General features: G+C 39.2%; 1 protein-coding gene across 2 annotated transcripts in view; it reads left to right on the forward strand.

Annotated features, from left to right (window-relative positions):
* FSHR (follicle stimulating hormone receptor) overlaps positions 1-19581 on the forward strand; it is an 85667-nt gene that overhangs the window by 25395 nt on the left and 40691 nt on the right. For both annotated transcript variants that reach the window (XM_086743970.1, XM_086743971.1), the window contains exon 2: positions 8002-8073. In XM_086743970.1, the coding sequence (XP_086600096.1) occupies positions 8002-8073 (72 nt within the window). The remainder of the gene's footprint in view (positions 1-8001; positions 8074-19581) is intronic.

The following is a 19581-nucleotide window of genomic DNA, read 5'->3' on the forward strand; positions in this document are numbered from 1 at the left end:
GGTCGCAAGGGCGCATTGCTGGCTCATGATAAACTTCTCATTCACCATCACTCCCAAGTCCCTCTCCTCAGGGCTGGTCTTGATCCATTCTCCGCCCAGCCTATATTTGTGCCTGGGATTGCGACGACCCACATGCAGGACCTTGCACTTAGCCTGATTAACTCCCTTTTATTGCCGAGCATGACATTATATGGTATGGAATATCTCATATTGGTCAAAAATCTAAACCACAGCACCATATGGGTTTCCATGAAGAAAATTAACTCCCTCCTAGCCAGGCCCAGGACAGCCTGAAACTCAGGAGGGGATCTTTGGTTTCTGTCTTCTCCATCAAATGTATATTGTGTATTTTTTTCCTTGGAATATTCACTTTTACCTGTTTTTATTATCCCACAAAAGGAATAAAACAGCTGCACATCTAGATAACTTTTCCTTTCACAAGTACTTGAAGGGGATGAGCAGCTGATTTAAGCACGTTAGGTGAATGCAGTGATTAGATGCTTCAAGCCAGATTGTGCAAATTATCAAGGGATTATGGTCTTTTTCTCATAAGTCAATTTACATGTGTGTAAATGTCGTAGTTCAGCCCTGATCGGGACCATACTATGCAGTCTCTCTCTCGCTCCCCCCACCCTTCCCTCTTCCCAAGCTTAACATTATCTCTACTACCTTTCCCCCTCACCCCCCGAGTGGCACAGGGGGGAAGAGGGAATGGGCGTCACGGTCAGTTCATCACATGTTGTTTCATGCCGCTGCTTCATCGTCGGGGGAAGAACTCCTCGCATTCCTCCCCTGCTCCATCATGGGGTTCGTCCCAAGGGCCACAGTCCTTCGTGAAACTGCTCTGGTGTGGGTCATCTCTTCCACGGGGTGCAGCCCCTCCAGAACAGGTGCCACAGTGGCTCTCCACTTCTTGCAGCCAGGCCGGGCTGAGTTGGGCCCAGTCGGCTGCCCAGCGGGAGGCCAGAGGGTGAGGCCTGCAAGGTCCACAAGGCTCATGCCTCCCCCTCTCTGCCCCCACTCAGCTGCTTCACTTCTTCTCCTTTTTTTTTTTTTATGTTTTCCTGTTTTCCCCTTCTTAAATACGTTATCGCAGAGGCATTATCACGGGACATTCTGCTACCAATTGGCTCAGCCTTGGCCAGCAGTGGGTCCACCCTAGGCCCGGCCGAGTCCACTAAACAAAGGGGAGCGAGTTCTAGCAGTTTCCTACAGAAGCCACTACCTTAGGCCCCCCCTCACTAAACAAAACCAGAACAGTAAAGTAGGGGCTCTCAGACTCAAATGTGTGAATCGTGTTTCAGTTGAAAAAATGAATTGCAAAGCTCTTCACCCATCATTCAAGCGTGCCTATGCCATTAGGGTCTCCTTTTTGAAATGAATCTGTAGTTACATGATTAGTCATTACTGGAAAAATATTCTACTTAGTTTTGGTTTTCCCTTAAGACGATGGCATATCTCTCTGAAAACATGAGGATGGCGGGAGTGGTGTTTTGTCACTGCTGGTGTCAGTCCTTGTGATCCCATCAGCCTTATTAAGTCTCAACCTCAGCATCTCCTGGAATTGAGGAAACTACTATAAATCTTCCTCTGTTTTTAAATTAAAGCCTCATGAGCATTGAAAACAGCTTTACAGCATGATATGAATGCACTCTAAATACTTTAAAACCAGAAAGCAAATAAGACCAATCTTTTTGCATTTAGCTTGATGTTTTTTGAAGCCTGATGTTTTAGCATCCGATTTATGAGTTATAGACTCCTCTCCACCTGCTGTTAGGAAGGGGAAGCCATAGCTCTGTCTGAAAGTATTTACAAGCTGCTTAATAGATTACAGAGATCTTCCACCTAGACAGCTGATTAGGAGAAATATTTTCATGTTCATGTATATTAGCATATGCCCCTTCTTAGTGAGATGTTTACTAAAACCAGACCCTAGTCAGAGTGAAGTCATATGGCAATGTGAACCTATTTCAATGAGCTGGGGACTTACAAATGTTCTTCATAAAATTAAATTAAATTGCATTTAGCTCAAAGGAATCTCATTATTCATTCCAGTGAGAATTAGGACAAAAGTTTAGGGCCAAAATGACACAACTCAATGGATTTACACCATCTGGGACACAGTCTGCAGCATCTATTTGGCTCCTATTACAGCATGAAAACCAAGAGTTCTTCACTGTTGCATTGACTAATCATGCGAAAACAGAAAAAAAAAATCATGAGGCAGGATTTTGTTGATTTTTGCATTTAATCAAGAGGACAATAAATAGGTCATGGCATTATTTTGTCTTCTCGTGATGTAAAGCAAAGATTAATCTGTTGCTTGTTCTGGAACCTCTAGCACATCTCCAAAGCAAGAAGCAAAAACAAAGAAACAAAGAGTAAATTAAATTTCACTATAAATCTTTGTTTGAGAAAATACACATTGCTGCAGAGGATTAGAATGTGATAACATCAGTCTATTAGCTCAGAGATTAAAGTAAAATGTTCTTCAAAATCCTATCAATCACATTTATTTCTTTGGAACAGAATTTGGTGATTTAGCATTACGGTCACCAAATCTTTTTGGCTTTTTATTTTGTTTTCCTTTGGTCCTTAAGTTATAAAGTTTATAGTATCTGCTTGATATAGTTCATTTTAACATCATGAATTTGCAATTTACATGAGCCGGGGAAGATAATTCTACAATGCACACACTTTCTGATTAACTGTGTGTGACTTAAGTAGATCTGAGGAATGAGTTTTAAAGAGTGTTTTGAAAGACCTAAATTCAGCCATGTTTTATGAAGCAGAATTTTTTTTAATAGCCTAATTTCTGATAATCAGTGCAGTCCTTTGTTGTGCAAGGTTATTGCCGGTGGTGGATGACGTGGCCAAGGAAGGGAGCTGGGAGGAGGGGGCAGCAGAGCAGTGTGGGAGTAAGTTCTGGTGGAGATTTTATGCCAAAGAGCATCTTGATAATTGTCCAAGAAAAAGCTTGTGAAACCAGAGTTTAAGAACTCATTTGATGAATACGCAGAATATGTCATTTTGAACATAAATGGCTAACCTCACAAACATAGTATATTTACATTGATTTGTCTAACGTGCACAGTTCACGTTTCCTATGCACTTTTTTTTAGAGACATTTAGCAGTAATGAGCCTTATGGGTCCACTGTTTTAATCTTGTAATTTACAAAGTTTTTTTAATCATCCATACCTGGGCACCAGACACCTGAATAATGACATCTAGTCCTCCATCCCTTTGTGCTGAGGTCAGTCTAATTTCCGTCACTGGATTCATGTGGGGCTGGATGGGAGAATATTATTTTTTCTGGAGGACTTTTTTCCCTTCATGTCTTACATTCTGTTTATCTGAACTTCTTCAGCTGCAGAAGACTCTATTTGAGGAAAAGTTCAATAAATCTCTTCATAACTGAAAATGTTAGAGAGTTATTCAGGTACATTTTACCAGTACCTGCTAATTTCTGTTGTTTGCATCAAGTCTTCTATAGGCTCTGAGATTAAGTTGGCACTGTGATATTTCTCTTATACTAGACATAGCCATACAGAAATAAGATGTATTTGGGTTGTTTGATCTTCATGGTGATATGAAGTGATATAAGTCTCCTGTGTCAGTGGCTTCATATTAACTGAGACTCCAGGGTTTTAAATAACCAGGTTTGCATGTCTCTATATAAATAAACAAATCAGTAGGAGATAGTTCTGTCCTAATCCTGACAGGTCTATCCTTAATTAGCAACAGGTTTTTAGTAGTTTCATAACAGAAGAATTTGCTCATGCTCATTTTTGAGACAAACTAAAATGATATCATAAAGAAGCACGTAAAACACTTAAAAATGGAAAAACCTTTGGGAATTGTGCATCTTCAGTCCAGAGAAATATAGTTTGATTGTAAGCTTACCTGCCCTTCCAGATGTAAAAGAATATTACTGCACAACAGAAAACAATTACTCTTATTGGTCAGAAAATCAAAAGTAAGAAAAAAATCACTTAAATATTAAGGAATATTATATGTTTAAGTATTTATAACTCATAACACATAATGTATAAGTGTGATTATACACCTGCAGCAGACAGCTTCAGTTCCTATCTATAAACTCCCCAAGAATCACTTTCAACAGATATATTTAAATGAGGATTTAGAAACCTCTCCTGAGTATCAGGGCATGTACAGGAGCAATGGGCTAGACTTAAGTCTAGCTTATATGTTTGTATGTAGGGAATAACAATAGTTAATATTGCCATTCTTCTATTTCCAGCGATGTATATTGCCTTCTCATGATGCAGGATAAGCATGTCATCATTTGGGACTTGTTTCCTTTCCTGTGCTTGTTTCTGTTCTCATTTCTTAAGCTTTTGAGCTTTTGATGGCTCCAACACTGAAGTCTTTGCTAGGAATTCTGGGACATACTGTAGCCCAAATAACAGTAGCATCACTGAAATTTGTACTTCAAAAAGTGCAATTTTTTATTTTATTTTATTTTTTTATTTTGTCCCAGGGAATCAACTCTGACTGTAATGCCTCTAGAGAGCACGATAGGGTTAAGTTCCCCGTTGTCCTCTTTGGTGGTACAAGGAGCCTAACCCTGGCTGCATGATGCTTGGGCCTAGACAGGGAGAGGTCCCTTGGCTGCTGAGCATCCTCCTGAGGCATGAAATATGGGAGTTTGCACCACTCGAGGTGAGCGGGGACTTGAAGCCAGGACTCCCATTCTCTGCATCTTTGCTCCAGCTGTCAGAGCTGTGTTGAGAGACCACGACGCCTTCCTCCCTCCCAGCAAAGTCTGCTGCAAGCCTGGTTTGTGCTGCGGCTGGTGCTACACTTGCAGCTCTGATGCAGGGCTGAAAGCTCTGGCAGATGAGATTTAGTGTTTCCTGGGGGCTAGCTCTGCATACAGATTTTGGATCACCTAACCTTCAGTCTAACCTTTCTCGCACCTTATGTTGGGCACCTGACTCTGGGTTTTCAGCTCCACGCCATGCACTGAGTATTTATACTTTTCAGTGCTTTCCTTACTGGTGCGTAAGTGCTAACATATTCTTTTTAGAACCAAATACTGCATCTCTCCATTAAGTATATGTTTTTTAAAGGATGCTTTTGTTTACTTGTTTGTCTTGAAATGAAACATACTTGAATGAAGGTGAGCTGTATTCATTTCTTTGGCCATAAAATAATGCCAGCAACAAAACCAAGGAAATGCTTTTCAATTATTTTCTCCGTGTACCTCATAAAGAATTGGTACTGAATAGCCAGTATCTCAAGTTAAGTACAGATTGGTTCTTGGAGCCTGATTGGTGAGATTTATTGACAATACAGCGTTTGGCTAGTTACAATAGACTCCTATTCATTATACAGTTGGTAATTCAACAAGTAGCTGATTCTAATTTTCAGTGTTCGTTATACCATTAAGGCGGACTTTATTAGCCTACTCAGGGATGTTTAAAAACAATTAACCTTAATTTTTTTAAGCAGAATGTGAGACTTCAGCTATTAAACTTCAATTCTACTTCAGCTGCCTCAGGGCATTGGACAAGTGGCACCTTATTAACGCGGGCTAGCACAGTATTCGACAAAGAAGCTCGAGGTTTGATTTTTACTTCTGTGCACTTGTGGCTTTCCTCATAGAGGTAACCTTAGCTATGAATGAGGTTGCCGTCTTTTAATTAGTTTTGGGATCAGGCTGTAAATTCTTGTTGTGTCTAAGCATGGTGTAGGCCAGTGTTTAATTAAAAAATTGCACACGTCCTGATCATCTGCACCTGCAGAGGGAGGATTCATTTTAGAACACTGACATAAAAAGATTATAGGTGGCTTTTCAGACAGACCTCCCTTTCTAGGCCTCCAAAATTAGGCGTGTGTTTCTACAGAGGAGAGTTTAGGGAAGGTTTCAAAGCAGATCAAAGTTAAAGGGTTTCCTGACAGTTCGGCTTTGTGGCACTAGGCCGTCTGGGTGTCCGGCGAGGATCCATTGTACCTGGTTGGGCTCTGAAAGCACAGCCATAGCTTTGCACGCATTGTGGCAGCCATGTTGTCGGCAGAGCTTTACAAGTCGCCTAATCCAGGTTAGGCCTTTTCTGGAAGCTCTTTAATCCTTCTAACATTTGCATAACGATCTCAACACTGTAGTTCTGTGACAGTGTGTTGAAACTCATTCTGACTCACATTAATGATAGTACAAAAATACTGGAATGCCAAATGGACTTTATAATCTTTCAGGACTGAGAAGACCATAAATTTCAATGTTTAAAAAAGCACGGGGCCAGGTTGACTCCTGGTGTAATCAGCATAACATCTCTAGAGCTAGGTGAGGCATGCACTGACTTTGTCCCACTTAGGTGAATATTAACTCATAACTACATGAGGGAATAGATTCTACTAAAGACCTACAATTAAAAAAAAAAGGAACCTTTCACAGTGGTGTTCCATCAGAATAATACTTTTTTGTCTATGTCTTTGATTAAAATATTATAATCTCCCATGAAAATTCTAAACTAATCAGCTGTAATAACAAAAAGATGAGGACTGTATGAATACTTTATGTGAATGGTAAGAAAGTAAGTCTCATTTTGAGGTATTGTGTTAAAATTTGCAGGACTACACAGCAGGTAGTACCAGGCTGACTTCCCATTTCTGTCCTCCTGCAGACATAACGACAAGGAAGCAGAGAGATGAGCTGAAAGGCGATCCCAAGCAGCCATGCAGCACCAGTTCTGAGGATAAAAATGAGGGATGCTCTAGAAGGGATATTCACTGAAAAACAGACTTCCATAGTAATTCAGAAAACTGTTCATTTCCATGGGAAAATAGTCTAAGAAACTGGGTCACAGGTTGATATTCATGTATGTAACAAATGGTGTTACATACCATTTTTTACCATTTTTTAACAGCTATCATTTGATACAAGCAGTATTATCTGATGCCTTGCTTATTTTAACAGCTTCGTATTTAATACCTGGGAGTTTGAATATGACTTTTATTTCCAGCAGCAAATACAAAAATATTATATTTCTCCCTGCAAAATCTGTGGGCTTTCTCATGTCTCAGATACACTTCTTTCTTGACTTGGCATCTAGTCATAAGTGTATCTTGTGAAGCATGTATCTTGATGAGCAGGTCATGTTAATATATCCAATTGTTTGTGCTCACTACCTATGAATGATTAAACGTGTGAAACAAAACAATTACCCAGATAACCCCTTATTTCTCCAAGGGGTAGTAGATACCCTACCTTTCATTTGCTGAATGCCATCAGTAGTTCTGTTATCCTCTTTATTTATTGTGATAAAAGGAGATGAGTCCAGGTTACAAAAAGGTTTATATGATTTTTTTTTCTTTTTTCATAAAGCATATTCTATGACCTTTAAAAAATCATTAAAATGTTGTCTTGGTGCATGTGTGATCAAGTTGTGTATTCCAAAGTCCTAATTTTGTGGCACATTATAAACTAATTTGAAGAGAGACTGAGAAGCAATAAAGGATATTAAAGTTACACTGATGGGAGATAGTAGCTGACTCCTTAAATTATCTGTGCAGCAGGTTAAGGCTTATCTTGCATGAGCACGCATGTACCACCTTACAACCTTGTGTAAGCAACTCACCTCAGTCTGGCTCCACGGGGCTGCTTCATCCTGTTCTTGAGTACCTCTCAAAAGAGAGGTTGAGATGAGAACAATGCTGTCTCTTCCCAGCACACAGCAAAGCTGTGGTGAGTGCCTCTGGATTTCTTACTGAAGCAAACAGGGAAATTACAACTACTGACGGATGCTGTTTCCCCCAAGCAGCTCCGGATGCTGAGCAGCCAAACGCTGTGCTGTAATTTTGGTCTGGGCAGGCAGCTGAAGTTGCACGAAGCCTTTGAGCAGAACAGCTGTATTTAGATGCCAAAGCTGGAGGCTATCCTTGTACCAGCAATAAAGGCCTCTCCTGTGCTGACAAGGCTGCTACGCAGTCGCTTGTTGAGAACAGTGAATAATCACTCCATTTTCTCTATTTTCAGGAGATTTGTCCTTACCAAGATGAGAGTCATTCCAAAAGGAGCTTTCGCAGGACTTGGAGACCTAGAGAAAATGTATGTATTGTGTCAATATTTACTAGGAAACAACTATTTTACTCAAAACAGCAGTTTCTAGTTGCAGCTCCTTTTACTCCCTATGAGCAAGCTCCTCTCTCTGAGTTTCAACTAGTTTTATCTTTCTGTTTATAAAAATTAGGAACTTTTTTTTTTAAGATCATGTTCCAAAATGTTGTTGTCATAAATACATCTTTATATCAGCAAGTGGGCAGTCCTCAGTCAAAGGGTTGGTTCAGCATTGAGTGTCATTGCAATTAATAAATAATGTGCCATAACAGAAGATCATGGAAAACTTATTATCTTGAGAACTTTGTAATAGATTAGGGAGGAAAGCGCTCCTGTTCATAACAGATCAGCCGATTCTCTTTTCACCAATGAATAAATAGGATTGTTTTGTGCATGCTCAGAGTCAGCTATCAGGATGCATGAGAGAAGTTTCTTACGGGCGATAAATCTGAAAATCTTAGCACATAAAGGGTGCAAGCATCTACTATCTGTGAATTTTAGTGATAAGCCTGGTGATATAATTATGAGCACCTTTGATGAACAGATGTATCATACATTCATTAGTACACTATTGTGGATGTATTGCAGCTTTCCATCACTAGAAGGAAAAATCGTTAGTAAAGGGTTTCCTACTATTCTTTAGCAACAGGAAATGTATGGGTTAAATGTTGCTAGCACTAAAAATGGTAACTGTCCCTGTTCAACCTGAACAATTCAGAGGCATGTATGATTTTTCTGAATTATTTTATACATGAGCAAATCACAACATTTTGTTTAGAAGCACACCCAGTGCTTGCACCCTGAGGGAGAGGGTCACGAACAGGCTGGTCAAGAGGATTCTGAGTGGGGGAATGCACTTCAACACAAGTGCCTTTTTCAGTGCTGTAGGTGTAATGGCAAAACTAAAAAGGAATTGATTGTCAACATTTCTCTGCATCATTTCTACCCTTTTCCCTTGTGCTTTTGCATAAGTAAGGGATTTAGCAAGAAGGTGAACATACCAGAAGGTATGGCAAAGAAAGGGAAAGGATTTTGAACCTTGAAAAGTATGAATGGATGAAGAGAAGCAGTGAACTTGCAAGAAGGATTGAAGAGCTACTGGTCAGCAGCAAGTGGTAAAGCTCACATGGCACCTGGCCTTTTCTGAAGCATAAGATCCATTTCAGGGCATCCCTGTAGGTTCAGGAGTCTTCTGTTCGCAGGTGGTACACACTAAAAAGCCTTTAGTTGCTGCATGCCGCTCATGGATCCAAGCCCTCATAACCACATGAAGCACCACTGTGAAAAGGTCTTTTTTTTTTTTTTTTTTTTGTAGCTAAGTGTTATCAGTTAGGGATAAGATCTGATCTGCATCACCAGTTTTGTTGGCACTTTTTTCTCCTCAGTTCTGCAGGGTTCCTTTTAGCCTAGTCCTTTTGGAAAATCATTGAGCTCCCTGAACTATGAAGTGGGTTGCAAAGTGCATTGTAAACTGCTCCCGTCGTCTTTAATTACTTAGAAACCATATGTTAGATGTGTATGAAGGTGGCAATTGCATTGAATAGGATGTTTCTAAGTGGTGATTTATTGTTAACAAAAAAAAAATTGTATATGGAAATGAGTGTGATTTGAAAATTTATCTGGTAGTACATGGAGGAGAAATGGGGACAGTATATAGAAAAATATCCTTGAAAATAAAAGTGTGATAAATATGTAAATGAGACCAATCAACATCAACAAAGATGCGGTATTTGGAGATGATTCGGCAAACAGATAAAATCTGAAATAGCTTACAAATCCTAAACCTAACCTATAAAACATTCATCAGAAATATTCATGATAATGTAGGGACAAAGAAGTGTGTAATCAAATGATAGATTTGCATATAAAAACACAGCCTTTGTATGAAAGCCTTTTTACTCTTGCAAGATCATGCACAGAAAAGAAGATTAAAGCAAACTGTGGTCTATTTAAGGAAAACAGCTATTAATAATGTGATACCTCCATATGGTAAAATGTGGATAGCCTGATGTATACAAATGAGATACTTCAATGTAGTATACATATGTGCTTACCTAGAGTGAAATAGACTAAAATTTAAGAGTGGCAATATTTCCTGAGTGTATTGCTGAAGAAAACCAATATCTTACACAGTCCAACATATCTGTACACATGATTTTTGTCATTACTAGATCATTTCTAACTATGTTTCTGAGAATGGGGTAGGTTTTAAACCACAAAAGTTGCATGGATTGGTGGTCTTTGGCATCATCCATTTGGGATGAGCTCGCTGAATACAAGTTAAATCAGAAATGAGTCCTCCATAAGAATCTTAACTCTTTTGTATCTACATTCAAAGTGCTTTTGAATACAGTGACCAAAAATTTCTGGGTTTTACAGAAGAATCATTCAGTAACATTTTTCAGTATTCCTGCTTTCTACATGGATTTTAGTTTCTTCCTAAACACCCAAACAGCTGAAAGCTTAGAACAAATGTACTTTGCCACAAAATGTCAAATACTTCCAGTCTGATATTTCTAGTCAGACTCCAGTCATGGTGCCCAGGAAAGATCTGCCTTGTTTTCCATTTGGACTGTCCAGGGACTTTCCAGAATGGACATTAGTGACTGTGGCTCATAATGGAAAAAAAGTAGTGTGACCTGGAAATATCAGCATGGAGCACCTGATCTGCCCTTGCTTGTGAAGCTCGGGTTTACTCACCAAGTCAAAACCTTTTGTTTTCATTGTTTTTGACAAAATACAGATAAAATTGTTACTGGAATACTTCAGCCATTTTGAAGGTTTTTGAAAGAATGAGAGCCCATTTGAACCATCTCTAGCTTGTCATTTTCTTCTCACTCATCTAAATTCTTTCAGTTACTGAGAAACCGTGGAATGTCCATTCTGCAGACTGATATATAGAGAAACAACTTCCCCAAGTATGTTCTAGGAGAAAGACCATCTTTTCTTCTTAGATAAAATGTTCAAAGTTATGAAATAAAGACAGGCTCTAATTATCTGAGATTTCTCGTACTAAATGTGCACCTTGGATTTTCTTATAAAAAACTACTTCAGAAACCCACAGATCTGAGGAACAGCCTAACCAGCTCATTGCTAGCAGCTCTTCAACTTCTGCACAGCTCTGACTTCATGTTAATTTAGCAAATAGATTTTCAGGGAAGCAGATTACTTATTCTTGAAACATGTTTAATCTGTTCCTAAGTCTTAGCCAACTGGAACGTGGCGGCTCGTCTGGACTCCTGCTTAACCAACCTGTTTACACTCCCAGAACTAATTAACCCTCCAATTACTAAATCAAAAAACAGCCCCTTGCAGGCACATACCTGGGAAAATCAATTCAACATGCTCTGCAGCTGCTATGTCATCTTCAACCTGCATTGAAAGTGCTTAATTTGCAGGAGAGACGGTCTGCAGCAATATTAAGTCTCCCTTTTCCTCTTGCTAAGTTTCCTTCTGTTACTAGAAGGTAGCAAAGTAGATTTGTGAATGATGGTCTAACAAGGCCTGATTTGGGCATCGTATTTATAGGAAGTGTAGTCTGATCGCCTTTCCTTATGCAAGCCAAATAGACTTCACGTTTGTATCCTGAGGCACAATCTCCTTGAAAATTCATCATCAGTTATTTATTCACAAAGAGACACATTTTAAGAACATGAACCATGTTAACAGAGCTTGATGAGCTCTGAAAACCCTGGAAAGCTAAAACTTTAAGAGTTGAGGGAATCTGCCAGAGTTGACACTCCTGGAAATGGAAGTCTTCTGTCTATGGAAGACAGCAGGAATATATGCACCAGCTATCTACATCTTCCTCATGAATTTGTAGAGAAAATAGCTCCGAATCATGTATTTACTTAATCACTCAGTGCATTCAAGCTTTTATGGCTTTTTGATGAAACTGTAGATCTAGTGATGAAGAAATGATGCTGGTCTGTGACCTAAATACATGAGCAACAGCTTATTTAATATACAACAACCAACCTGATATATGATGCTAAAATCGCTCCTCTTTGCTCCTGTAAGCTAAAAGGCAGGTCACACTTTCCTTTGACTTAATTATATCAGACTTTTATGTTTTATCTAAACTGAGATGATGTACTTGAAGACAGCACAGACCACTCAATAGAGTATTTTGAGGCATGTGCTAAAGTACATTGCTGAATCAAGGTGTGTCTCTTCCTGTGAGTGAGGAAGGAGCAAAGTTCTTGCTTTAATTGTAGAAGTCTCGTTAGGAGAATTTGGCATAGTAGGAAGTCTTCACTTTATTTAGCAAGTTTTAACAACCTGGCAGATTGATGGATTCACCACCCAGACTTTTTTCAGCAGTAGCCATCAAAGTTGCCTGGGCTAGCAAATAGCTAAGGGAATGTCCCTCAGTCCATATGCTCCTGAAATCAGTTTCATTTAGCCCCAGCATGTAACTCTGTAACACTTGGTAGCATACAGCCCAAAAAGATGGGAAGGAATGGGAAGGAGGCAGAAATCGTATGATCACCTAAGGATGAGCAGTGTGTGTCTTTTGCTACTAAGAAAGCTGGTCAGTATTTTGCAGCTTCTCCAATTTTTCTTGCACAGTGTATCATGCGCTGCCTCATTTGGTATGCAAAAGCCTGTGATTAAATAAGATCACTAAAGCTATTTTGAGAAAATGGTTAGAGTTCAGTGTAACCAAGACATTTGGAAACTGGTTCTAGGCAGGAGTTTCTTTCTATCTTTTGATGCATCATTTAGATAAATCTGCTATTTATTCTTTTTTTTTTTTTTTTGCAAGAAGCAAAATATGGATTTGCAAGATCTCCTGTGGTATATAAGTTAAATAGTGCATATTTACAAAAATATTTCTTTACATCCCTAATGTAAAAGGGGAACATAGTGCATTCTGTGTACCAAAATATGTACTGAATCAGTTAACAATCATACTTTGGTAGTAAATACTCCGAGGTATCTCCTCAAGGTGCAACTCCATGGATATTAAATTCTAATTTACATTATAGGAAATTATATGTAACATTCTGCATCTCACGGGCAGCGCATGAAAATAAGTATGCTACTTAATGCATTTAAATTAGTCTAAATATGCATTTTCTCTCAGGGAACAGAGGGCTACAGTAACCAACATGAGCCAAGAAATTCAAAGTTCCGGCTGACATCGCAAAGAATAAATATTTTAATGGGGCCACTGTTATGATACGAGGCTTTCCCCTGGTCTAATCCTGTGTGAATCACCAGGCGCCGAGGGCTGCCCAGCCACCCCAGGCTGGTGGTTGGGCAGTGAGCAATCACAGGAGGCTTCCTGGTTCCTGCAGGTGGACTCACAAGTCCCAGATGCCCCTGTCCCAGCTGACTGTCCACGTTTGATGGTGATCAGTGGTTTCGAACTGGCTCTTTTCTATACCGGAGGGGAGGTCATATAAGAAAGCTTATCCTCTGCTATACATGTCATACACATTCCTTAGCCAAACAGTATCCAGGGTGTCAGTTTTCATTTGCCCATCACTACGCTCTGCCTTTTTAAATGGGTTCCCACAAATGGGATTTGAAAGGCAAAAAGCTATGCGAGCTTCTCCCAGGGGTCCTGTGACACATCATCAGTGGAGGAGCCAGGCAAAGTAGTGCCTTGTGCCGCTGGCTCTCAGTATGACCATGAGCAGCGTGGGTCCATTTTCTTCCCGAAGGAATGCCATTACTTCAGTTGACCCTCCTGCAGCCTTTGCAAATATCATCCCTTGGACAGCAAAATTGTTTGGCATGAATACATAGAAAGCCCGGTGTCTTCTTAACTCAATTTATTTCCTGAAAGTAGGAGCTATGCCTTGTGTTCTAAACGTAACAAGTAGTGAATGAAGACTAGGTGGTTTTATTATAATCTATAAATGTTTTGCTGCATCAACACCTGGCATTCTGCTTTTCCCTGCCAAAGCTTATCTGCAGAAGAGATCTTACACTTGCAGTTATTGTTGTCATCCCTTGCACAATTACAAAAAAAAGTTAAGTAGAAATTTGTTATCCATGTCAGTAACTCACTGCTGATGTCAAAGAGCAGAGATTTTAATTACAGCTTTTTTATATTTCAGTAAATGCATAATCTGATCTCAATCCTTTGCTAATACTTGGGTGGAACAAAATTACAAACACAGTGAAAACCCTAAAAGAAGAAGCCAGGAAATGTAAAATCAATTCATAGTGTCCATATCAACATTTGCTAACTTTTCTATTTAAAAAGTCCCAGAAAGCCATGCTAATATTTGCATATTTTAATTGAAACATGCTACAGTACAAGAAAGGAAGTATTCCATAATTCTTTCTGTGTGGTTTGGTATCATGATGCTTGCTTGCTTTGATAAAATAGATTTAGAAAGGAAAAAAGAAAATCTATTTTGTCATTACTTCCTTTTGTTGAGCAAGAATGAGTTTTGTGGAAATGAACTGTTAGCAGAATCTTTATTTGTTAACTGCATTGGTATGAAGGCAGCATTAGAGACTGAAATATTTAATGGAAGAATCATCTTGCATATCATTTCTGGTCCCTACTTTACAGCTAGCTAGACACAGAGACACCTAAAGCAAAAAAAAAAAAAAAAAGGGGAAATCCACTTGCCTAAATGTATGCCAATTGCTTTACTGCCTCTCTCCAGTGACATACTGATTAGATTACCTGAACTCATAAAAGACAAAATGTAGGCACATGCTTGTGTCAGTTACTACTCTTCTTTAGGAGGAAACTTTGATCCAATATTCTCCTGCCTTCCTCTGTGCAAACAAATCGGATAAAATTAAGTGCAGGCTAAATTAAGATAACACTTTTGCACCTCTAACTGTGGGCTCTGAAGTAGCCTCATTCATCCAAAATGAAATTTGAGGGTGAAATGCACAGTTCTTAAAAAAAGGTCTCAGTCCAGTGGCCAAAAAAAAACCCTCTCCAGATGAAAATGTTAGGAATCATTAAGATTTTCTTTCAGTTATTAAGATTATTTCTCAATAGGCTTGCCCTTCTCTTACACTGTTTTCGGGGCCTCCCCTTCCACTTCTAGAGCAAGATACGGGGCTGGATGCACAGCAGGTTTGGCATGCTGTGGTTGTTCAAACAGAGAGATTTGCTTTCTCCAAATCATTCAGTTTTGCAAGGCAGCCTCCCTCTAGGTCCTTGCATCAGAGGCACGAAGCTGATTATTGCAACTGATGAACACAGCAAGCAGCCTCAGAATTTATAGTCACTGTGTGGTACAAAATTAATGCTATAAACTTTCTTCTTTTGTCCTGAGGGATACGCTTTATGCACACTGAAGAGGCTGATGTGTCCGCTTACTGGCCAGCCTTCGCAGATTCATCTTGGGTGCTTTTGGGTGGGTTTTTTGTTTCAAGAGGGGCCAGAACCAGTGTTGTAAAATGTCAGATGGCTGCCAGCAGAGTCAAAAGTTTTTCCCCCAAAACATGTCACTTCTTCAGTTTCTATCTTTTCTTTCCCAGAGCTTCAGTCTGTTTTGAAGTATTTTATTATGAGATTCTTCTACTTTCAAAGTAGAATCAGTAACCATCTAAGTGATTTTGCAAATATAAAAATGCATATTTGCTAAGAAACTGGCTGATACATTTATTAAACTTAATGAGTGTATATCAGAAGATTAAATGAAAAATCATAATGCTGGTTCTAATTATGTTTTACATTTTCAAATATAATTCATAACTCATGCACAGCAAAAGGTGGCTCTTCTCATGTGATGTTTCAGAATATTGCTCTGATTTAAATAATTACCTTTTTCTTGACAGAATGGGTATATTCAGTTCTAATATTCCTTAATAATTTGAAAAAAAAATCTTTTGGGTATTAATTACATATTAGCTCCAAAATTTCTGAATAGAATTCAAAGTAAATGTTTTGACTTGAAAACAGGGAGATGTGTAAATACAAAATTAAGATTAAACCAAAATTGACACAAGTAAGCAGCAATGAAGTCAATAAATGTTTTTAAAGACATGTAAGGGGATTATTATCAAAGGGCTTCTTTCTACCAAAAAAAAAAAATCTACATTGTTGTGTGAAATCAAATAACAAAGCAATTCTGAGAGAAAACACAAGCATTTGGAATTAGAGCAGTTGCAGCTCACTTGGTTGTTCAGCTTAAACACGTAGCACCTCCGTCTTCTCCACCTGACAGACAGGCTGGTGAGGGTCTGTGACTCCTGATGCACGACAGTGATGTGCTGGTGGGAGATTGTGGGAATTTGGGTGGCAGCATATCCCAAGAGGCATCATAGTGCTATCTCTTTCCAGATATATCCAGCTTCTGGATTTGCTTTAAAAAGTGATACTATTAAAAAAATGCATGAATTAGAAAGGAAAGTTCTTTTTTTTTTTCACAAGAAAGAAGGGATTTATAGGATTTTTTCCTGTTAATCTTGTGTATGTATGTAACTGTACCAATGAGTGAGTGCAAAAGGTGTGACCTACTTGAAATTGTGCCTGATTTGCTCTAAATGGAATTTTCTTCAATATTTATTTTTGCCACTGCTAAATATTGTTTGTTGGAAAGAGGAAGGCTGGCACTAGATAGGAAATGGTAATTCAATTTCAGGACGATTTCAGAAACACCTTCCCATATTAATTTTATCTAGCTTTTCTGTTTATTTTAGAAATAATGTTAGTGGAATTGGCATGTTGCAATGAAGGATTTTTTCCTGTTGCAATACAAATAATGATACAAACCTCAGCGTTTATGGAAAACAAATGTTGAGATGAAGTCAAGACATTTATTTTCTAAGCAGGAGATGTTGATTCTCTGACAACATTATATTGCATGGCCTTTATTTCTATTATACCAAATGATTGATGTGGATTTAATCATTAGTTTGATGGCTGCTTTGCTCAGTGGAGAAGCAGCTGAGCATTTTATCATTATTAGGAAGCCACATTTTGATTTTTCTATCAAAGACACTGCTGGCCTCAATTCATCCCAGGTGTAAAACCAGAGATTAATTGTGCCCATTGTTTGTTTTGCAACCAAGCCAAGAACAATTTGCTCACAAAATACTGTGAATATTTGTTTCGATTTCTCAAGCAGGAACTTGTTTTTGATGAACACTTCCATATATGTGCTTGATTCTTTAAAAATAAGTAGAGTGGTGTAATTTTTGTGAGTAAACTACTTACCACATGGTAGAATACGTATACAAATATACACTTGCATACATTCATAGGTGTTTCTGTATATACATAGCGTAGTCTGGAAAAGATTGCTAGATTTTAGAATGGTAGACAGATACTAAGCCAGAAAATATTTTGAATGCTTGGAGAGCCAACACCACAGATGGAAATTGCAAATGATTGTGAGGGAAATGCAGAATGCTGAAAAACTATTGGTGTCTGTGCATTTTCTAACGCAGTCAGCAGAACTGGGACAGGGACAGGCTGGTGACTTTCCCAGTTCAGAACCTCATCTATGAGAGCTGGTGATGCCAATTGCTGAAGGAGGACATTCAAGAGAATGTTTCTGGAAAAATTATGGAGTAGCTTATCCAGATGGAGAATATACTTTGTCCATCTCATAGGATACTTTCTCCTCTGAGGAGGAAAAATGCACCTAATAAATAATGGTCTCCTCAGTGCAAACTCCTGGCATGGTATCTCTATGTTGTCTTTGTGCTGTGAAGTTCCTACACTAAAATAGGAATAATGCAGAATTTCATATTGGGACTGAATTAAACTAGCCTTTGTTATTTGGAAGCATAATTTACTTCTGTCTTGCTTGTCTGCTCAAGATTTACATCTTTATCTGGAAATGTTTATCCTTTCTAGTGTAATTAGTGAAGGTGCTCATTAGACATATCTAATCTTTTTGTCAATCTTATCTTTTATTTTGAATGAGATCTTATGATTATATGTTTTTCAGCTTTATTTTTGGCATATTTTTAAGACTTCTAGTGCTGGATTTTTAAGATTTTAGCTTTTCCCATCTGTGCTGTGAGAAAGGGTGAGCACGATATGGTGAAAAGGATTTGCTTACTTTTTACTTCTGTTCCCAATTAGACAATGCTCTTTAGGAAAACTGGCAGTGGCAGAGCTCCCTAGAGGAAGGTAGGTTGGATATTCCATTTGCAGGCTAAAGGGTGTGTTCAGAGGGGAACAGCTTTGAGGTCCTATAAGTGGCAGGAGGTTTACAGGCCAGAGATGGATATGTGCCACCCAAAGATTGCACTGGGGAGCAGGGAGCAGCCCCAGGGATGATGAAGAGGGTTTCACAGGAGGCCTGGGCAGAGCTTACTGCCGCTCGGAATAAGCTGTTGAGGAACTAAAAACCTTCTCCAAAAGCACTGGATGTCAGGGTAGAGGAGGATATAAACTCTTTTTAGTTCTCTTCCAATATCCTTCAAGATTTTTCTGCTTTAAAGTTAATTATCCTAGTTCATATTCTAATAAAAATGGCCTTTTTTAAGCTTAAAACTTTCATTCTTCTTTGGGACATTTTGTGCAGAGGAAGGTCAAGACATATTGCCTCAAATCTCATGACTTGAAGTGCCATCATACGACACTATCCAGACTGTCTTGTCATTATGCTTTCACCACGTGCCATGTCTTGGGTCCTCTGTTCCCCAAGCCTGACCCTCTGTTTGGGGACCTGGCGCTGTGAGCTGGGATGAGTTGAGGCTGAAGGCGCAGCCGCAGCAGAGGAGTGACACCGTCAAGGAAGAAAGGAGAGAGCCAAGCGCCAGCACAGTTTCACAGAGGCAAGTAAATAGATTGCAGTTCATCTGTGACAGCTGTGTGCCTAGGCATAATTGACTACACACACAGTTTATTTTAAAATAACCTTGTTTTCGCCTGTGTTTCTTGGTAGCAGACTTAAACATGCTAACAAGTAAAGTGGCTTTTCACAAGCCTTCATCTGTCAGTACTAAGGAGCCTGTTTTGTATTCCCAGGACCCAGAGTACCTCTGGATAGCACATTATGTTTTCATCCTACTGTGCTGCCAGGCACTGTGCTTTCAGGGTAAGAGTTAACATGTTAACAACTGAAGCAGGCTCTAAAAATGAGGGGGAAATTGTGTCAGTGATGGGCAACCAGTCAGGTCACTAGAGGGAAGACTTCCTAATGGGGTCTCAGGTAAGCACTGCACAGGCTTAAATCCCAGGGAGCATCTTCCTGTGAACTGGCCAGTCCCACCTTATTCCAGGTTTCAGAGATCCTTCCCACACAGGGAAATGGATTTCAGATGTAGCTACATTCATAAAAATCAATGACATATTTATTCTTGATTTTGGTGGTATGCAGTCAACAGCAGTCCCAGCAATGTGACAGCAAGGTGTCTTTTATCTGCAGATCTAAGGATGCTTCTGTTTTCCATATTTTGTGGATTTGTTGGCAGGTTAAAAGCTTTCTGCAGTCAGAAGAGTGGCAAAGCTCTCATTTGCCATGACTCCTTTTGTTCATGGGAGAGTGAGTAATAGCAGAACAGCGACCATCCTTTGGGGAAGATCATCCAGGAGCCGGCTTCTCCTCTTCTTGC

The sequence above is a fragment of the Chlamydotis macqueenii genome, chromosome 3 (assembly GCF_036417535.1).
Source record: "Chlamydotis macqueenii isolate bChlMac1 chromosome 3, bChlMac1.mat, whole genome shotgun sequence".
Taxonomy (NCBI): Eukaryota; Metazoa; Chordata; class Aves; order Otidiformes; family Otididae; genus Chlamydotis; species Chlamydotis macqueenii.